This window comes from Trichechus manatus, unplaced genomic scaffold, assembly GCF_000243295.1.
Source record: "Trichechus manatus latirostris isolate Lorelei unplaced genomic scaffold, TriManLat1.0 scaffold00232, whole genome shotgun sequence".
Lineage (NCBI taxonomy): Eukaryota > Metazoa > Chordata > Mammalia > Sirenia > Trichechidae > Trichechus > Trichechus manatus.
In genome coordinates this window covers 426,878-445,505 of record NW_004444168.1, presented here as the reverse complement: position 1 = coordinate 445,505, position 18,628 = coordinate 426,878, and the positions used below count along the sequence as shown (strand labels likewise).

The following is an 18,628-nucleotide window of genomic DNA, read 5'->3' as shown; positions in this document are numbered from 1 at the left end:
ACTGAAGGCTGTGGTCTTTGATCTTCATCAGTAAGTGCTTCAAGTCCTCTTCACTTTCAGCAAGCAAGGTTGTGTCATCTGCATAACGCAGGTTGTTAATGAGTCTTCCTCCAATCCTGATGCCGTGTTAGTCTTCATATAATCCAACTTCTTGGATTATTTGCTTAGCATGTAGATTGAATAGGTATGGTGAAAGGATACAACCCTGATGCACACCTTTCCTGACTTTAAACCACGCAGTATCCCTTGTTCTGTTTGGACAACTGCCTCTTGATCTACGTACAGGTTCCTCATGAGCACAATTAAGTGTTCTGGAATTCCCATTCTTCGCAATGTTATCTATAATTTGTTATTATCCACACAGTGAATGCCTTTACATAGTCAATAAAACACAGGTAAACATCTTTCTGGTATTTTCTGCTTTCAGCCAGGATACATCTGACATCAGCAGTGATATCCCTTGTTTCATGTCCTCTTCTGAATCCAGCTTGAATTTCTGGCAGTTCCCTGTGGATACACTGCTGCAGCTGCTTTTGAATGATCTTCAGCAAAATTTTACTTACATGTGATATTAATGATATTGTTCGATAATTTCTGCATACTCTAATGTGCCCTCTAAATTCTCAGAGTGCTTTCCATAGGTCCATGCTCCACACGAGTGTCCCCTTATTAGTTCAATTTTCCATCGCCCATTTGACTGACCATATAGCCAGACCATTGGCTACTGCCCATGAATTGGTAAAAATCAAAACTTGTGGGCTGTCACCATTGCCCAGTTCTTCCATTATGGCTAGGAAGACAGCATACAGTTCAGCCCATTGAGCCAACCTATTCTTACCTTGTTCTGTCGAGGTCTTTCCATCTGCTGTTCTCAATGCAGCAGCTTTCCACATCAGATGTTGTCATATACCCTGGAACTGCCATCTGTGAACCAAGCAGTGTTCTGCTGGTCAGCAGAAAGTTGTTTATAGGGCACTGTCCATATAGCAATAGGCTCTGGAAGCTTCTCATGTCATTCCAGGGTAGGACCTATGGGAGAAGAGGCTACCTGCTTGTGGATATGGTAGGTGCTTCCCTGCATTCCTCCAGTAGCTTGTTCTTATATGAACCATTTCTGTTTTATTATTGGAACTATTTTGGGCACCACCTTCCTTACTAGAGTGTTTTTTCTACAGGTGGATATCCAGTTTTGCCAGCACCATTTATTAAAGTGATTTTTCTGCCCCATTGAATGGACTTTGACCCCTTATTGAAAATCAGTTGTCCATAGATGGCTGAGCTTAATTCTGAGTTCTCAATTCTATTCCTCTGGTCTATGTGTCTATCACTGAATCAACACCAGGCTGTTTTGATTTCAGTGGCTGTATAGTATGTTTTGATACTGGGGAGTGTGAGGCCTCCTGCTTTGTTCTTTTTCTTCGATCTTGCTTTGGTTATTCCTGGTTTCTTTCATTTCCATATGAAGTTGGTCATTAGTTTTTGCCTTTCACTAAAGAATGTTGTTGGGAATTTGTATCAGGATTGCATTGTGTCTGTAGATTGCTTTAGGTAGAATTGACATTTTCACCATATTAAGTCTTCCAATCTATGAGCACGGGATGTCTTTCCATTTTTGTGGGTCTCTTTTAGTCTCTTGTAGTAGCGTTTTATATTTTTCATTGTATAAGTCTTTTATGCCCCTGGTTAAGTTAATTCCTAGGTATTTTATTGATTTGGGGCTATTGTAAATGTTACTGTTTTCTCAATTTCTTTTTCAGAATAATCTGTTAGTGTAGAGGAACCCAACTGATTTTTGTATGTTCATCTTGTACCCTGCAACATTGCTGATTTTTTAAATTAGTTCCAGCAGTTTTCTTGTGGAATCTTTAGGGTCTTCTATGTATGGGATCATGTCATCTGCAATATAGTTTTACTTCTTCCTTTGTGATTTGGATACCCATTATTTTCCTTCTTGTCTTATTGCTCTGGCTAGGACTTTAAGTATAATGTTGAATAAGAGTGGTTATAATGGGCATCCTGTCTTGTTCCTGTTCTCAAAGGGAAGGTTCTCAGCCTTTCTCTGTTGAGTATAATGTTGGCTGTTGGTTTTGCATATATGTCCTTAATTATGTTGAGAAATTTCTCTTCTATTCCTATTTTGCTGACAGTTTTTATCAGGAAAGGATGTGGAATTTTATCGAATACCTTTTCTGCATAAATTGATATAATCATATAGGGTTCTTTTCCTTTGTTTTATTTATGTGGTGGATTACATAAATTGATTTTCTGATGTTGAACCACCCATGTAATCCTGGTATGAATGCCACTTGATCATGTTGTGTGATATTTTTGATACGTTGTTGAAGTCTGTTGGCTAGAATTTTGATGAAAATTTTTGTATCTATGCTCATAAGGGATATTGGTCTGTAATTTTCTTTTTTTTGTGATGTCTTTGCCTGGTTTAGGTATCAGGGTTAGCTGGCTTCATAGAAAGAGTGTTGTAGTGTTCCTTCCTCTTCTGTGTTTCTGAAGAAATTGAGTAGGACTGGTGTCAACTCTCCTCTGAATGTTTGGTAGCATTCCTCAGTGTAGCCATCTGTTCCTGGGCTTTTTTTGTTGTTATTGGCAGATTTTTAATGACATCTTCAATCTCTTCTTTTGTAATGGGTCTGTTTAAATTTTCTACTTCTGTTTGTGTTAGTTTGGGTAGGTAGTGTGTTTCTAGTAATCTGTCCATTTCATCTAGGTTTTCAAATTTGTTGGAGTACAGTTTTTCATAGTAATCTGTTATGATTTTCTTTATCTCTGTTGGTTTGGTTGTAATGTCACCAATTTCATTTCTTAATCTGGTTAATCACCTCCTCTGTTTTCTTCCTTTTGTCAGTCTAGCCAGTGATTTGTCTATTTTATTAATTCTTTCAAAGAACTAACTTCTGGTTTTGTTGATTCTATCGTATTTCTATTTTCTATTTTGTTTATTTCTGCCTTGCTCTTTATTTATTTCCTTTTTTCTGGTAGCTTTTGTCTTGTTTTGCTCTGCCTTTTCTGTTTGTTCAAGTTGTCGGTTTAAGTTAATAATTTGGATCTTTCTTCTTTTTTAATGTAGGCATTTATTGCTGTGAATTTCCCACTGAGTACTGCTTTTGCTGCATCTTAAAGGTTTTGATATGCTGTGTTTTCATTTTTGTTTGAATCTAGGACTTTTTAACTTTCACTTGTGATTTCTTCTATGACTCAATAGTCTTTTAATAGTTTATTATTTAGTTTCCATGTATTTATTATTTTTCCTGTTGTTGATTTCTAGCTTCATACTGTTGTGGTCAGAGAAGATGCTTTGTATGATTTCAGTCTTTTTAAATTTGTTTAGACTTGTTTTGTGTCCTAGCATATGGTCTATTATGGAAAATGATCCATGTACACTGGCAAATAACGTATATTGTACTGATGCTGGGTGCAGTGTTCTAAATACGTCTGTTAGGTGCAACTGGCTTATGGTTTTATTTAAGTTCTCAATGTCCTTAGTGATCTTATTTTTCGATGTTCTGTCTACAACTGATAGTGGTGTGTTGGAGTCCCTTACTATTATTGTGGAGTTGTCTATTTCTCCTTTCATATTAGTATTTGTTTAATGTATTTTGGAGCATTGTTATTAGGTGCATATATATTTATAATTGTTATGTCTTCTTGCTGGATTGACACTTTTATTATTATGTAATGTCCTTCTTCATCTCTTGTAATATATTTTGATTTAAAGTCTATTTTATCTGATATTAGTATGGCCACCCCTGCTCTTTTTTGTTTACTGGTTGCATGGACTATTTTTCTCCATCCTTTTATTTTCAGTCTGTTTGTGTCCTTATATCTAAGGTGTGTTTCTTGTAGATAGCAAAAGGGTGAATCATGTATTTTTATCCATTATGCCACTCTCTGCCTTTTGCATGGGATGTTTAGACCATTTACATTTAAGGTATTACTGAAAATGAAGTGTCTACCTCACTCATTTTGCTGTTTGTTTTTTGAGTGCATCATATCTTCTGTTTTTTTATTCTGATGTTTCTGGTTTTGTTTGTATTTGGCTGCTTTCTTGTGATGAATCTTTTTGCTTCCTTCTTTTCTTCTGAGTATTTTTTATCAGTGATTTCTTAGTGGTTACCACATATATTACATTATACAATTTACAATTGCAACATTTAACATATGAATAACAGTTAACATACAACCTTAACATATTAAATCTATTCCTCATAGCCAGACATTTGTCTTGAAGTACTGAATAGGATAACATCTTTATCCTCTCAAAGCATACAGCAGGGAAGACATCTGAGTAAACCCAGGCTAACAACCCAGAATGATTACTGCTCTGATGGGAGGATACACAGAGGGCAGGCATTTAAGTAGACAGGGTCAGGGTGACAACAAGATGGGGGTAACAGGAATCTCGAAACACTTCTCAATGCAGAATTCTCAAGCTCAGTTTCAATCATGGAAAAGAACTAATTAAGTGGGTAATGGAGCCAAGGAGGAGCCCTGGTGGTGTGGTAGTTAAGAGCTACAGCTGCTCACCAAAAGCTCAGCATTTCGAATCCACCAGCTGCTCCTTCGAAACCCTATAGGGCAGTTCTGCTCTGTCTTATAGGTTTGTTATGAGTTGGAATTGACTCGATGGCAATGGGTTTTTTTTGGGGGGGGGGTAGGAAAAGGTTTAGAGTCAAGGACATTTCAAGCAAGTGGAATAGCACATGAAGGCATAAAACTATAACCAAGCTCAATGTGTTTGTGGAGCAAGTTGTTCAGTACAGCTCAGGTGAAGAAGGAAGTCATGGAGAGGAGATGAAGAACTAAACAGATCTAAACTCCTTTGTGCTAAGCTAATTCACACTTTCAAGCTATCAGGAATGATAATAATGAAAATAATAGTAACTAATATTTATTGTGTGGGGAGTGCAAACAGTTAATGTGTTCGGTTCCTAACCAAAAGGTTGGAGGTTTGAGTCCACCCAGAAGCACTCGGCTACTAACTGAAAGATTGAAGATTCAAGTCCCCTCAGAGGTGCCTCAGAAGAAAGACCTGGTGATCTACTTCCAAAATAAATCAGCCACTGAAAACCCTATGGAGTACAGTTCTACTTTGACACACATGGGTTTGCCATGAGTCGGAATTGACTTGATAGCAACTGGTTTTTTTGTTTTAATATTTATTGAGTGCTTGTAATATATCAGAGCCCTGATGGTGCAGTGGTTAAGAGTTCAGCTACTTACCAAGAGGTCGGCAGTTCGAATCTACCAGCTGCTCCTTAGAAACCCTATGGGGCAGTTCTTCTCTGTTCTGTAGGGTTGCTATGAGTCAGAATTGATTCAATGGCAACGAGTTTGGTTTTTTGGTTTTGTGTAATATATCAGATATTCTTTAAGCATTTTATATATCTTGTGGATTATATATCATGTAATTCTCACAACAACCCTATGAGATAGGTACTATCATTACCCACCATTTTATAGATGTATAAACCAAAGCACTGACAGACTAAGTACTTTTTCCAAGGCTATTAGATGGCAGAGTTGGGTTCAAGCCAAGGCAGGCTGGCTCCAGAGCCTGTGCTCTTAACTATTATACATACTATCTCTTTCATTGTGCTGTTCTACTTAATAGTTACAAGTATGGGAGTATCAGGCTCAGATGGAGATTTTAGAAAGGTCTTTCTGGCCCAGAATGGACTGCCAGTAGGGGAGGTTGACTGTACATAGAAAAGAGAGACTGGAGCCAGGGAGGCTGTAAAAATGGCATGATGGAGGTGTCTGACCTCCTCATCAGACTTCACAAGGAGAGGAGGAGAATCATTATCAACAGCCCAAGGCTGATTCCTGTGTGGTGGAAGTCAGACGTACCTCCTCTCTCCAACATTTTTTTACTAATTCTGACACCAAACGTCCCTCCCATGGCACTCTACTTCTTTACTGGTTGCGATAATTCGTTGCGATGGCCACACAGAGCTCACAGATCATATTCATAGTTATGGGGTGTATTAGGGAAGTAACAGGTTACAATTCAGGATCAGGATCAGGATCAGAAATGAATGGTTCTTTGATCAGAACAACCTCTTCTCAGTCATGCCCACAGGAAGGCCTCTCTCTGGCCCTCGGCCCCTCGACCCCTCAGCCTGGTTGCCCAGCTTTGCTCTGCTTGGGCAAGTGTTTCAAAGCTCTTTTACCTCTTCCAATAAGTGCCTGGGGCACCCCACTCCACCAGTAAGCCTCAGCCTGAAGATGCTTAGCTCTCTAGCTCCATGGGTGAGCAAGTGTAGCTCCACCAAGTGCCTGGAAGCACCCCACTACACCAACAAGCCTCCTGCCTAAAGGCACTGAGCTTGAGCTTGTCGGCCATAAAGCCCACTGGACCATCTCGCGCTGGTCTCCTGGTTCTCTGCCACTGCTTCTCGCCAAATCTGGGGTTACACTCTCTCTATCTCCTGGGTCTAGGAGGTCTCAGTGCAGGGATCCCAGGTCCAGTGGACATGCTCCATTCCTAGTTCTTCTTTCTTGGTGGTAGTAGGTCCCTCCTTTCTGCCTCTGGGATGGTTCATTTTAAGCCTAGTAGGATGGCAAAACTGGCCAATCCTCTCATTAGGGTTCCATATACCTTATTTGCATGGTCCTACCCCCACATGGGTGCCATGCACCTTATTTACATTATTGGCAAGCTATCCAATCCCTTGGTAGGCCACAAGCACCTCATTTGCATACTCCCACCAAGTCATTCGGTGGGAGTTACAGGCTATAGCTAGAAGGGCCATATTAAGTAATTCACTGCACCGCAGAGACTGTTTCTAAGGCTGTTACAGAAGCATGTGGAGTCCAAGTCCTCTGCTCTAAGACTAAATGTCTGGGCCCAGAAGACCTGGCTATATCTGATCTCCTTGTGGGTCACAGTATGAAGCCATGTATGTTTTCTTAGTCACAATTTGATATGACTTCTACTCACCATGATTAATTTAAATCATTCTTTAAAACCCTGGCCAGGAAGGGTCAACTTTCTTCTCCCACCCCCTTATTTAGATTCCAGCCTTTTGCTCATTTACTTACTAACAATGAAATTGTCTGCTTTCCCCCTATACCCTTGGTTAACAGAATAGTTCCACATATACTTTTCTATGCTGGTAATCTCAGGAGCATCCCTTTGGCTGTCCTCTACCTAGTCACCATATCCAGTTGATTATTCCCTGTGAACATCTCTCAAATTTATCTTCCATCTACCCTGCTCTCCCATCATCTCTAGTTTTGATTACTGCAGTAACCTCCTAACTGGTCTTCTGCCACTAGTTTCTCCTTGTTTCAGTGCATCATACTATATTGTCACCAGACTTATCTTGCTAGAGTTACCACATTGTTAGTCTGTTGCCTTCAACGGCAACCACAGCCTATAGGGTAAACCAAACCCCATAAAATAACATATAAAGAAAGCTTTTTATAACATTATCACAGAATTAGCTTTCCTTACACAATTTGTTTTGTTTTTCTCTATGGAAGTGTTACTGTTAGTTGACATCGAGTCAATTCCAACTCATGGTGACTGCACATATCCAGAGTAGAACTGCTCCATAGGTTTTTCAAGGCTGCGACCTTTCAGAAGCAGATCACTAGGGCTCTCTTCCCAGTCCCCTCTGGGTGGGTTCGAACCGCCAACCTTTCAGCTAGTTGATGAACATTTAACCGTTTGTGCCACCTAGCCACTCCTATCAAAACAATACCTGCTAATTAAATAAAATATACAAATGCAGTGAAAGTAGATCAAAAGCCAACCATCAAACACAGCAATGTTTAACATTTCTTGGTTTTGTGTTGTGCCTCTACCACCTATCCCCACGCGCCCGATTCTGTATGCTGTCTGATCTGCTATTCTGGAAACATATACTTCATGCCTCCCTGCATTTATTCATGCTGTGTTCCCCAAGTTTATCACAGTGCCTGAAACAGAGTAAAACCAAAACAAAAAACAAAAAAACCCCAAACCTGTTACTGTTGAGTCAATTCCAACTCATAGCAACCATATAGTACAGAGTAGAACTGCCCCCATAGAGATTCCAAGGAGGGGCTGGTGGATTCGAACTGCTGACTTTTTGGTTAACAGCCAAGCTCTTAACCACTGCGCTACCAGGGCTCCTTGGAATAGAGTAGAAAATCAATATTTTCTGACTTTGAGTAGTTGATTAGACAGTGGAGGCAACTATTTTGTATTAATCCCTTTTATCTGTTATCTCATCCACTGCCCACAACAACCCCTGCAAAGCAGATAGTATTATATGACCTGTGTTTCAGATGAAGAGACTGTGGCTCAGAGTTTCACACAGCCCCTTCTTTGCCCCCTCCCCCACATTCCTGCTATATTCAGGAGTACTCACTACCCTCTAGACGCACTAGATTCATCTCTGCCTCCATGTGTTTGCTCATAATTCCTTCGCCTTCCCTATATCAGTTCTCTGCTGCCACCATAAGGCTGCATATTAAACCACTCCAAAAGTTAGTGGCTTAAGACAACAGTCATTTATTATTATTCATGAGTCTAGGGGGTTTTGTTAGGTGGTTCTGCTGATCTGAGCCAGGCTTGACTGCTCTTTTCTGGACTTGCTTGCACATCTACAATGGTTGAGGATGGCCTCAGGGTTGCTCGGCTCTCCTCCACATGGTCTCTGTTCCTTCAGGTAATTAACCTGGGCTTATTCTCATAATGGAAGCCAGCATCTGAGAGAGAGAAAGAGTGAGTGAGAGCGCAGAACGACGCAAGACCCCTTGGGTCACTTTCACCACATTCTTTTGGCCAAAGCATGTTCCCAAACCCACTTTTCCACTCTAATAGCATCTTGATTACCATGGAAATAAATCAGGATCTATTTTGTGTATGCAAATTTCTGTGTGAAAGCAGAGCTGCCAGGATTGGTGTTAATGACGATTTTGAAGAGGTGAGGCTGAAGAACCAGTGAGAGGACTGCTACAAAGTCTAGGTTCAGACAAGCAGGCCCCAGATAGTCACGCAGAGAGAGGCTAGATGGCACAGGGTGAAGTGAGGTTTATTTCACAAGAAGAATCCATGAGGAAATGCCAGAATGATTCTGTGTTTTCTAATCAGGCAAATAGGAGAATAGCAGTACCACAACTAGAAACTGAGCACATTTCCATTTGTTTTAGTTTGGTAAGAATATTACAGGCAAAAAAAAAAGAAAGAAAGAAACACTTAAAAAGCATCCAGCTCAAACTTTCAACAAGAAATAAACAAAAGCAAGATGTTTATTATTATAACCTTTGAAAGCTTGAGATGTTGTAACAGTCAGATAATTGATGCAAAATAGAGTCTGTTTGATCAGAAATTCCCCATAGAACTGGCCATTTCCATGCTTCACTTCACATGAGTGCTGAGCAGCCTGGATGCTCTAGGACAGTGGTTCTCAAACTTTTTGGTCCTGGGAACACTTTACATTTATTAAAAATGATTGAGGACCCCAAAAAACTTTTGTTGATGTGGGTTATATCTATTGATATTTACCATATTCAAAATTAAAATTATGAAATTTTAATGTATGCCAGATGCTATTCTAGGGACAGGACATGCATCAGTTAATAAAACAGATAACACAAAGTCCCTGCTCTGATGGAGCTTACACACTATTGAAGGGGGTTGAACAATAAATACAGGAACAGATAAATTTATATTATGTCAGACAGATGATAATAAGTTTTATGGAGAAAAATGAACTAGGGTAAGGGGATTATGGAGAGCTGTCCTCTTCCCAAAGGAGCGTCTGAAGAAGAGTGGCTATGCTGGATTCCAGCTAGAGGGGCTCCATGGTGGAAGCAGGCTGGACTTCCCCTCATACCTTACATAGCTTCCCAACTTCTAAGAACTTCCCTGGAGTTTCCACCTCCATATTGTGGAGCAACACACAACCACGCAAAGGAACAGCCAGCATCAAATCTGTTTTCTTTCTTACAATCTATTTCTAATCATCAGTAAAGGCAAGCTGTCAGGGTTTGGTCCTGGGTGCCATGGAATTCTTTGAATTTAGTGTTGGGAACCTAGAAAAATCTCCCATGTGAATTTACTAAAGTGTTTTATGTGATTCACTAAAATCAACACATAGATCACTTAGTGTATGGTAGGCCTTTCAGTGAAAAAGAGGAAGACCCTCAATGAGATGGATTGACACAGTGGCTGCAACAATGGGCTCTAGCATAACAGGGATTGTGAGGATGGCACAGGACCCCGGGCAGTGTTTTGTTCTGTTGTGTGTAAGGACACTATGAGTCGGAATCAACTGAACAGTGCCTAACAACAACAGGCCTTGTTTAAGCCTTAAACCTGGACTCACAGCCCTTCTGCAATGCCAAATCCTCCTATGGCTCACTGAGTGCCCATTTCTTACCCAGCCTGCCTGCCTTACTGCCATTCATTCACTGAGGGAGTCAGACGGCCGGTGAAATTGCACTTGCCAGTGGCCACACATACCCCTTGTTATTTGAAGCTGTCTGATTTCTAAGTTGGCATAGTACGAATTGGGATACCAAATTTGGACACTGAAGAATAGTGCATTATCTGAACCTAATTGGTTCCTGAGTTTGGATGGTGAGAAGCAACAGTTTGATTAGTGAAGGAGACATGTATTGTGTCACAGGCACTATGATAAAAGGATAAATAAGATACAGCCCCTGTCTTAAGTGCTTGCAAGGAAACAAAGTGAATAAGCAATTCCAATTCAGCATGTTGGCTGCCTTGGAAGATGGCTGTACAGAGTGCCTTGAACACACAAGAAGGAGCAATAAACTGCTCTGTAGGAGTCAGAGAATTCTGTTTTGAAGGATGAGTAGGTGTATCCCAAGATGCAAAGATGAGATAAGGAAAAGTAAGAGCAAAGCCTAAAAGTCTTTTTCTAACAATCTCTTGAATCCATACCTATCTTCCTTGCTTAGTTTGCTAGTGCTGCTGTAACAAAAAATACCACAAGTGGGTGGCTTTAAAGAATAGAAGTCCAAATCAGGCCATAGGCTCTAGGTGAGGGCCCTTCTCTGTTGGTAGCCCTGGAGTTCCTTGGCATTCCTTGGCTTGTAGATGCTTCTTTTCATGGTCTCTTCTCCCTGTGTGTGTGTCTGTGTCTATTCTGCTCTTAGAAGACACCACTCAGAAGTGATCAGATTAAGGACCCACCCTACACTAGTATAACCTCATTAACAACACGAAAGAAAATTCCTATTTCCAAACAGGGTCATATTTACAGGTACAGGGGTTTAGGACTTCCATATTTCCTTTTGGGAAACACAATTCAATCCATAACACATGCCCATCACTATTCCAGTATCATCTGGATTACTCTTACAGACTCCCTACCTGGTTGCCCTGTGTCCCCTCTTGTCCCACCCTCAATCCATTCTCTGCTAGCAGCCAGACTGATGTTTCTAAAACATCACTCCCGTAAAGAGGGAAAAGTCTCACCGGGTCTGGAGAGTGTTGCTATTGAATAAGGAAAAAAAGTATTAAAAAGATTCAAATAAGTGATCTTTGTATGTGAATTCACTATGAGGCCTTGGGCCAAATTTTCTCCTAATTACTTGTCTGCAGTTCTGCCTGAGGGGGGACCACAGATTTTCACTCTCTGGTTTGCAGGGGGAACCTTGCATGTTATTGTCTCTGTTAAATAACTTGCATCTTGGCTGGACCCAAAGGTTTTAAATTTATTTTGTGTCCTTCCTCAGCCTTTTTCTCCTGCTAATTATCTCTTCTCAAGAGATGCACAGCAGGCAGTTTTGATTTTACCCTTTTACTCAAACACTGGAAGTGTATTTTCCCCAAATTCCATAACCAGTTAGTGAGAAGAGAAATTTATAAGAATTGCAGAGTATCAGCCCTGAAGAAACTATAGAGAGCATGCACCCAACCCCCTTATTTTACAGCTAGGAAAACTAAGGCCAGATTGACAAAGAGACTTTTAGGAGGACACATAGAATGTCAGAGACTAAGTTCAAACCACCCCAGTCTCTGGCTCCTAATCCCAGTTCTCATCTATAATGTAAGGGGTAGGAGAAGCAGAAGGGAGGACATAGGGAAAATCTGTTTCTTTTTTCCCAGAACTATGTTTCCCTGATGATAACCATATATCAACACTTTCCTGATTTGCTATTTCTCCAAGAGTTCTACATCAGAGAGGCATGGACAGGGAATAGAAGGAGGAAGAGGAAGAGTGTGTTGGTTTCGGCTGCATTTTAAATGAACATTTTCTATGGGTGAGACATGTATGTGCCTTGTTTTTAGATGTAGTCATATGTAGCTAGACTGAAAGCCTGCTGGCTTTCCTCCCAGGCAAGAGGGATAGGCAGCCCCGGGGCTTCCTAGTCAGGGCAGATATCGCATCACCCTGTGCCTGGGACCCCGGGAGACTATTGCCTTCACCCATCCCTTTCTAGGCACACCTGGACTCACCATTTTCCACCCCTTCCCACGACACACATGCATACACATATACACACACACACCATGCCCTCAGGGCTGACTAAAGGTGTCCTGGCTGGCCCTGCTCAGAGGACCCCATCGCCACCACTTTATAGGCATGTGGCATACCCAAGTAATTTATCTAAAACTTTTTTTTTTTCACTTGCAAAATGGAATTAAAATAGCCATCTCTTATTCTTATTATAAGAATTACATGAGTTAATGTAAATAAAGGGCTCAGCATATTACCAAGCATATTATATGTATTCATCAGGTATTTATTAACTTCTCCAGCTGTTGTGCTTGTCCCATGATAGAAAACCACTTCTGTCTTTCTCTAATGGCCCACAGACCCTTCCCCATAAAAGGCATCTATGGTTACTTAAACCGTCACTCATTCATCTCCTGTTGTCACCACACAATTCAGAAAGGGCAAAGTGTTCACATGAGATAGATTCAGCTTGTGAAACTGAAAAAAGCTGTCCTGGGTCTAGGCAGAGATGTTAAACAGGGCAGCTCACTCCTCCCTCTCCCACACCATAGCTTGTAGCTCTGCATGGTGGGCTGCTTCTGTTAGTTGCTTCTGCAATGTATAAGGTTCCCAGGTGGCTTCAGGTTTCTCTGACTTCCCCAGGGGTTTGGCTTCCTACAAGCCAGGTCAACCAGGCCAGTGTTGATCCTGAGGCAGCATGTCAGCAGGGGGACATGGTGGCAACTGACAGCTTTGAGAGATTTCTTCTACAGCTCTCCCCAAGTCTGGCCTTGGCCATAGTTTGGGCCAGGACAGCTTCTGTGCCTCTGGGAGCGGCCAATGATGACATGATCATGAATGGACTGACTTTTCTAGGACTTGGCTCCTCCCAGCTCAGGTTGCTCCCTATTCCCCATCCTGCCATGTGTTCCCTTGATGAGAACCTTGTGTCAGGTTTTTAATGAAATAATGGATTTTAAAGTATCTTAACAGCTTTTGAGTATGTTACGAATTATTATTTACCTAAGATAGGCCTGCGGTCAGAACTCTGAAAGTGCAGCACTATTTAGACACAAGAAAAGCATCAGCTTAAATGAAGCTGTTTTCTTCACTCATTCAACAGATATTTACTGAACTAGCAAGACACCAAGTTAGGCATTGGAGTGTAATAGTAAACATGAAGACAAAGGCGCTGCTTTTATGGAGTTTATAGTCTAGTGGGGAGATAGACAATAGCTAGTAAATAAAACAGATAAAACAATTACAGAGTGTAATAAGTGATCTCAAGGAAATAAAGGTGCTATAGGAGATAATTTTAGAGTGGACATACTTAGATAGAGAGATCAGAGGAAGCCTCTTAAGATGATATTGAAACTAAGACTTGAGGGATGAATAGAAACCAACTGTGGGAAGATCAAGGAAAAGAGCACTCCAGGCAGAAAGAATTCCAAGTGCCAGAACCCTGAGGCAGAAACAAGTGTGGCATGCTCACAGAATACCAAGAAAGCCAATGTAATGACAACACAGAGAGCAAGGAGGAGAAGTGTAGAAGAAAAAGTTGCAGAGATAGGCAGAGGCCATATCATGTAGGTCCTTACGTCCTAAGGGGGTTAGGATTTTATTCTGAGTGTGATAGGAGAAAGGGTTTAACATGTCAGTAACATAATTTATGTTTTTAAACAGATTGTGCCTAGTGCTGTATGGAGAACATATGCTAGGTGACCAAGAGTTAAGAGACCATTGTAGTGGTCTAGGCAAGAGGTTATGATTTATGGAATACAGTGGAAGAGGAGGTGGTAGAAAGTGACATATATATTTAAGCATTTTAATTGAACTATAACATATTTTGAAGGTAAGTTTTACTACCAGGACTTGCTGATGGTGGAGAATGGAGAGAAAGGAATCAAAGATGACTTCTAGGTAAGAAACTTAGATAATCCTTCTTACCTAAAATGGGAAGAGTAAGAAGAAGAGAGTTTTGGGGATAAAAGCAAGAGTTCTGTTTTGGACAGGTTAAGTTTGAATATATGCAAGTAGGGACACTGAGTAGGCAGTTGGATAAATGAGTTTGGGGCAAAATAGACATGCAGATTTGGGTGCAGATATAACTTTGGAAGTTATCATTATTTAGAATTTACATGGTATTCAGAGCCACCAGCTAGAAGGAAGTGGCTTAGAAAGTGATTATAGATAGAGAAGAGGTCTGAGGATGGAGTACTTAAAGGCAGAAGATGATAAGGAACCAGCAATAGATGCCAAGGGAAATAAAAATTCAGAAATATGTGAGGACAAACACAAAAAAAAAGTTTGAAGGTGAGGTAGTGATCAAGTAGTCAAATTCTGCTGAGATGTTGAAGAGGACGAAGACTGAGAGTTGACCCTTGGATTTGGCAACACAGAGATTGTTGGTGACCTTGACAAGAACTGATTTTGTGGAGTGGGCAGGGAAGTTTGAACTAGTGGAAAACTGAAGCCTGATTAGAGTGGCTGAAGGGATAACTAGAGGTGAGGAAATTCCTCTTAAAAGAAGTTTTGCTATAAAGAGAAGCCGAGAAATGGGGCCATACTTTAAGGTTATTCCAAGATGGGTGATCTTACAGCCTGTTTGTTTGCTGATGGGAATGATCCAGTAGGGAGGGAGAGACTATAGATGCAGGACAGGGGGGATAATTTCAGATGATCTGCTCAAGATTTAGGGTTGATATTATTTTTTTATTCCCAATACTTAGAGCTGTTCCAGGAGCACTGTAAGCTAAGTACATAGTAGATATCCAATAAAATCTTGGTAAATGGAATTGAATTAAGTGGCTTCGCACTTAAGTCATTCTCACTGTGTTAATCTCAAGTACTCTAGAGTGAACAGGGTCTCTGACACAGCAAATAACTGTTTATATTTTGATTTAAATAAAATACGGACCCTTATCCCTAGACTACAGCTCTCTTCACAGAGACCCCTTTATTCATTTATTCTTTGATTCATTCAGTCAAAACATAAAATATGATTGATCAACTATGTGTGATAATTCTAGACACAAAAGGGGGAAAATCCGTGACAATAAGGAGATGAAAAATGAGCCTGGCTTTTTGCTGAGATTTAAATGTCTTTTATCTCAAGAAAATGAATGAAATGCATGCCTATGTTCTATTTTTGCTCTAGGACTTTCAGAAGGAAACTCTTCTTTTGAGGGCTATCATTTCACAGCACAGTTGAGAATATTTCATTCTGATCAGTATTAGAGCTAGAAGGAAACAGGATTTACCAAGGCATGATGAGCCTTCTCAGAAAGCAGACATCTCATGTATATAAAGTAACCTCCACCTTTTTCTCCTGTTTGGCCAGGTTGTGACAACATGCTGATGGGCATAAAGTCTCTGAAAATAGTGAAGAAGACTGTGGACACAGATGGCTCTTGGATGAAAGATGCTGTTGGCAGCTCTCCAAAGGTTTATTTCTTAATTGGATCCAGAAACAACACTGTTTGGGAATTTGCAAACATGCGGACATTCGTGGAGGATAGCACCAAGCCAGCCCCCCGGAAGCTAATCCTAACACTCTCCTGGCAGGGAACAGGCCAAGTAATCTACAAAGGTTTCCTATTTTTTCACAACCAAGGGACTCCCAATGAGATAATCAAATATAATCTGCAGAAGAGGGCTGTGGAAGATCGAATGTGGCTTCCAGGAGGGGCAGGCAGATCACTGGTCTACCAGCACTCTCCTTCAACTTACATTGACCTGGCCGTGGATGAGCATGGTCTCTGGGCCATCCACTCTGGGCCAGGCTTCCATGGCCATTTGGTCCTCACGAAAATCGAGCCTGACTCACTGGGAATGGAGCACTCCTGGGACACTCCCTGCAGAAGTCACGATGCCGAAGCCTCATTCCTCTTGTGTGGGGTTCTCTACGTGGTCTACAGTACTAGTGGCCATGGGCGCCATCATATCACCTGTGTCTATGATCCGCTGGGCACTGTCAGTGAGGAGCGTCTGCCCAACTTGTTCTTCCCCGGGCGGCAGAAAAGTCACTCTATGATCCATTACAATCCCAGAGATAAGCAGCTCTATGCCTGGAATGATGGAAACCAGATCATTTACAAACTCCAAACAAAGAGAAAACTGCATGTGGAATAAAGCATGATGGCTAGGAAGGAGAGTGCAATGGCCTTTGAAGCTGCTCTCCAGAACACTAGGCCACAGCCCCTTTGCAATATAGTATCCCTCTAACCACATATAGGAATAGGGTCTAGAAGTGGGATTGTCATCCTTTCCCAGATGTCACTGCTTTAGGAATCTTCCAAGAGCTTAGATGAGAGTCTGTCCTGCAGAATTTTCCAGCAACTTCCATTAACCATCTAAACCTCCTGGCTTTCAAGCCCTTCCACATTCTGATCCTGCTTACTTCAAGACTTTTCTTTTACTGTTCTCCAGAATTTACTCTGATCTCCCCCCAGAGCAATCAGAATTGTATGCCACCCCCCAAATACTAGCTTTTTTCTCCTCTCACTTTTGCTTAGTCTCTTACCTCTTTCTCAAATGCCTATTGATATTCTTCCATTTTTCATTGCTCAATTAAAGTACTATTTCTTATTGATGTTTAATCTCTGTTTCTCACAGCCCTGCTCCTCCATCAAACCAGGGTGAAATAATAATAAATAGAGTAATAACATTAACATTTGAATACCACCCTCCAGTTACGAAGTGTTTGCGTATATGTCATATCATTAATTCTCATCTCATCCTTGTGAGATATGCAGAACAAGCCTTATAATTGCCATTTTAGAGATGAGAGTTTAGGGAAGTCATTCAAAGTAACACAGGTACAACGTGAAAGAAAGAGCTAGAAAATACTGCAAATCCCAGTACCCAGTGAAGCCTCAAACACATATTTGCTCCCTCAGGCTTTTATAAGCAGTAGGTTCGTTCATCATTTCAGCCTAAAAATAATGGTCTGCCCCTTTAGCCAGTTTTCATGTCTGCACAAGACCTGCCTATAGGTAATTCAAAAGCTTCTTCCTCCAGAAGACCAGCCTAAGGGATAGGACCCCACCTTCTAGCCTCATCTTGTCTTATAATCCCCTTCTTGCTTTAAATACAATAAAACTGACACTAAACAAATAAACCTCATCAGGTTATGTTTGCCTGCGTACCCTCAGCATAAAAGATTTCAGGTAGTGCTGCCTGTGTTTGGGTTTACTGTGCACAACCCCCAACACGCTGAGGCCCTTGGTAAATATTCTGCAATTGGATGAATGCCAGCTAGCAGGCAAGCAAGCTCCCTGCCACAGCAGGTGTGCCATGTGGCACGGGGCAGAGGACAGCTGTGCCTCTCAGAGGGACTTCTTCAAAATATTTCCCATGCATTTATCCAATCCAGCTGAGTTTGGGTCACAAGTGCAGGCTGTGGTGCCAGTCTGTGTCATGTGCTGAGGCCTCTGTCTTTCCAGGTTGGTCACATGAGAGGGTTTGCTTTGTGTATTTGCAGCTGCTTTCCCATCTCTGCCAAGCTCAGGCCGAAATCATAGGCAGTGAAGAGAGATTTTTTTTTTTTTTTTCTTTCCCATAGCATTTGAGCCCTGGTGGTGCAGTGGTTAAGAAATTGGCTGCTAACTAAAAGGTCGACAGTTCGAATCCACCAGCTGCTTCTTGGAACCCCTATGGGGCAGTTCTACTCTGTCCTGTAGGGTTGCTGTGTCAGAATCGACTCGACAGCAATGGGTTTTTTTTTTTCTTTTCTTAATAGCATTTGAATAGATCTTTGGCAGAATAGAATTACCCACCCTGTGGATGTAGTATAATTATCCACAGTTCTAATAAAGTTACACAGAGAGCCCGAATCCTTTGTGGAATGAGGCACATATGAATAAATAAACATGGTGATATTAGCCACTCCATGAGTTCAGGGACATTACCTGCCCCATGAGTAAAATGACATTACCTATTTCACAGGGATAAGGAATGTTGTATTCCTCATAGATGAGGACAGAGTGACATTATCAGCAGGAGTGAGGCCTGTGTACATAATTTCTTTGCAGGCACAGAGGTGCAGGTAGACTGTAATGTGCTTTGATTTGACAGATCTGCAGAGTACACCTTCCCCTAACAACCTGCCCTGGTGCCTTAAATCCCTGCAGCTATAATCACTCTTTTGGGTTAAGACATTTTCTCCAGGAAGCTCCTGTTAATGTGTCACTTTGTTTCCTGGTGGCCAG

General features: G+C 41.2%; 1 protein-coding gene across 1 annotated transcript in view; it reads left to right on the top strand.

Moving 5' to 3' along the window:
- OLFML1 (olfactomedin like 1) overlaps positions 1 to 16,556 on the top strand; it is a 28,224-nt gene extending 11,668 nt beyond the window's left edge. Inside the window, exon 3 of the mRNA XM_004389033.2 lies at positions 15,760 to 16,556. Coding sequence (XP_004389090.1) covers positions 15,760 to 16,550 — 791 coding nt within the window. The 3' untranslated portion in view covers positions 16,551 to 16,556. The remainder of the gene's footprint in view (positions 1 to 15,759) is intronic.
- Positions 16,557 to 18,628: the final 2,072 nt, after the last annotated feature.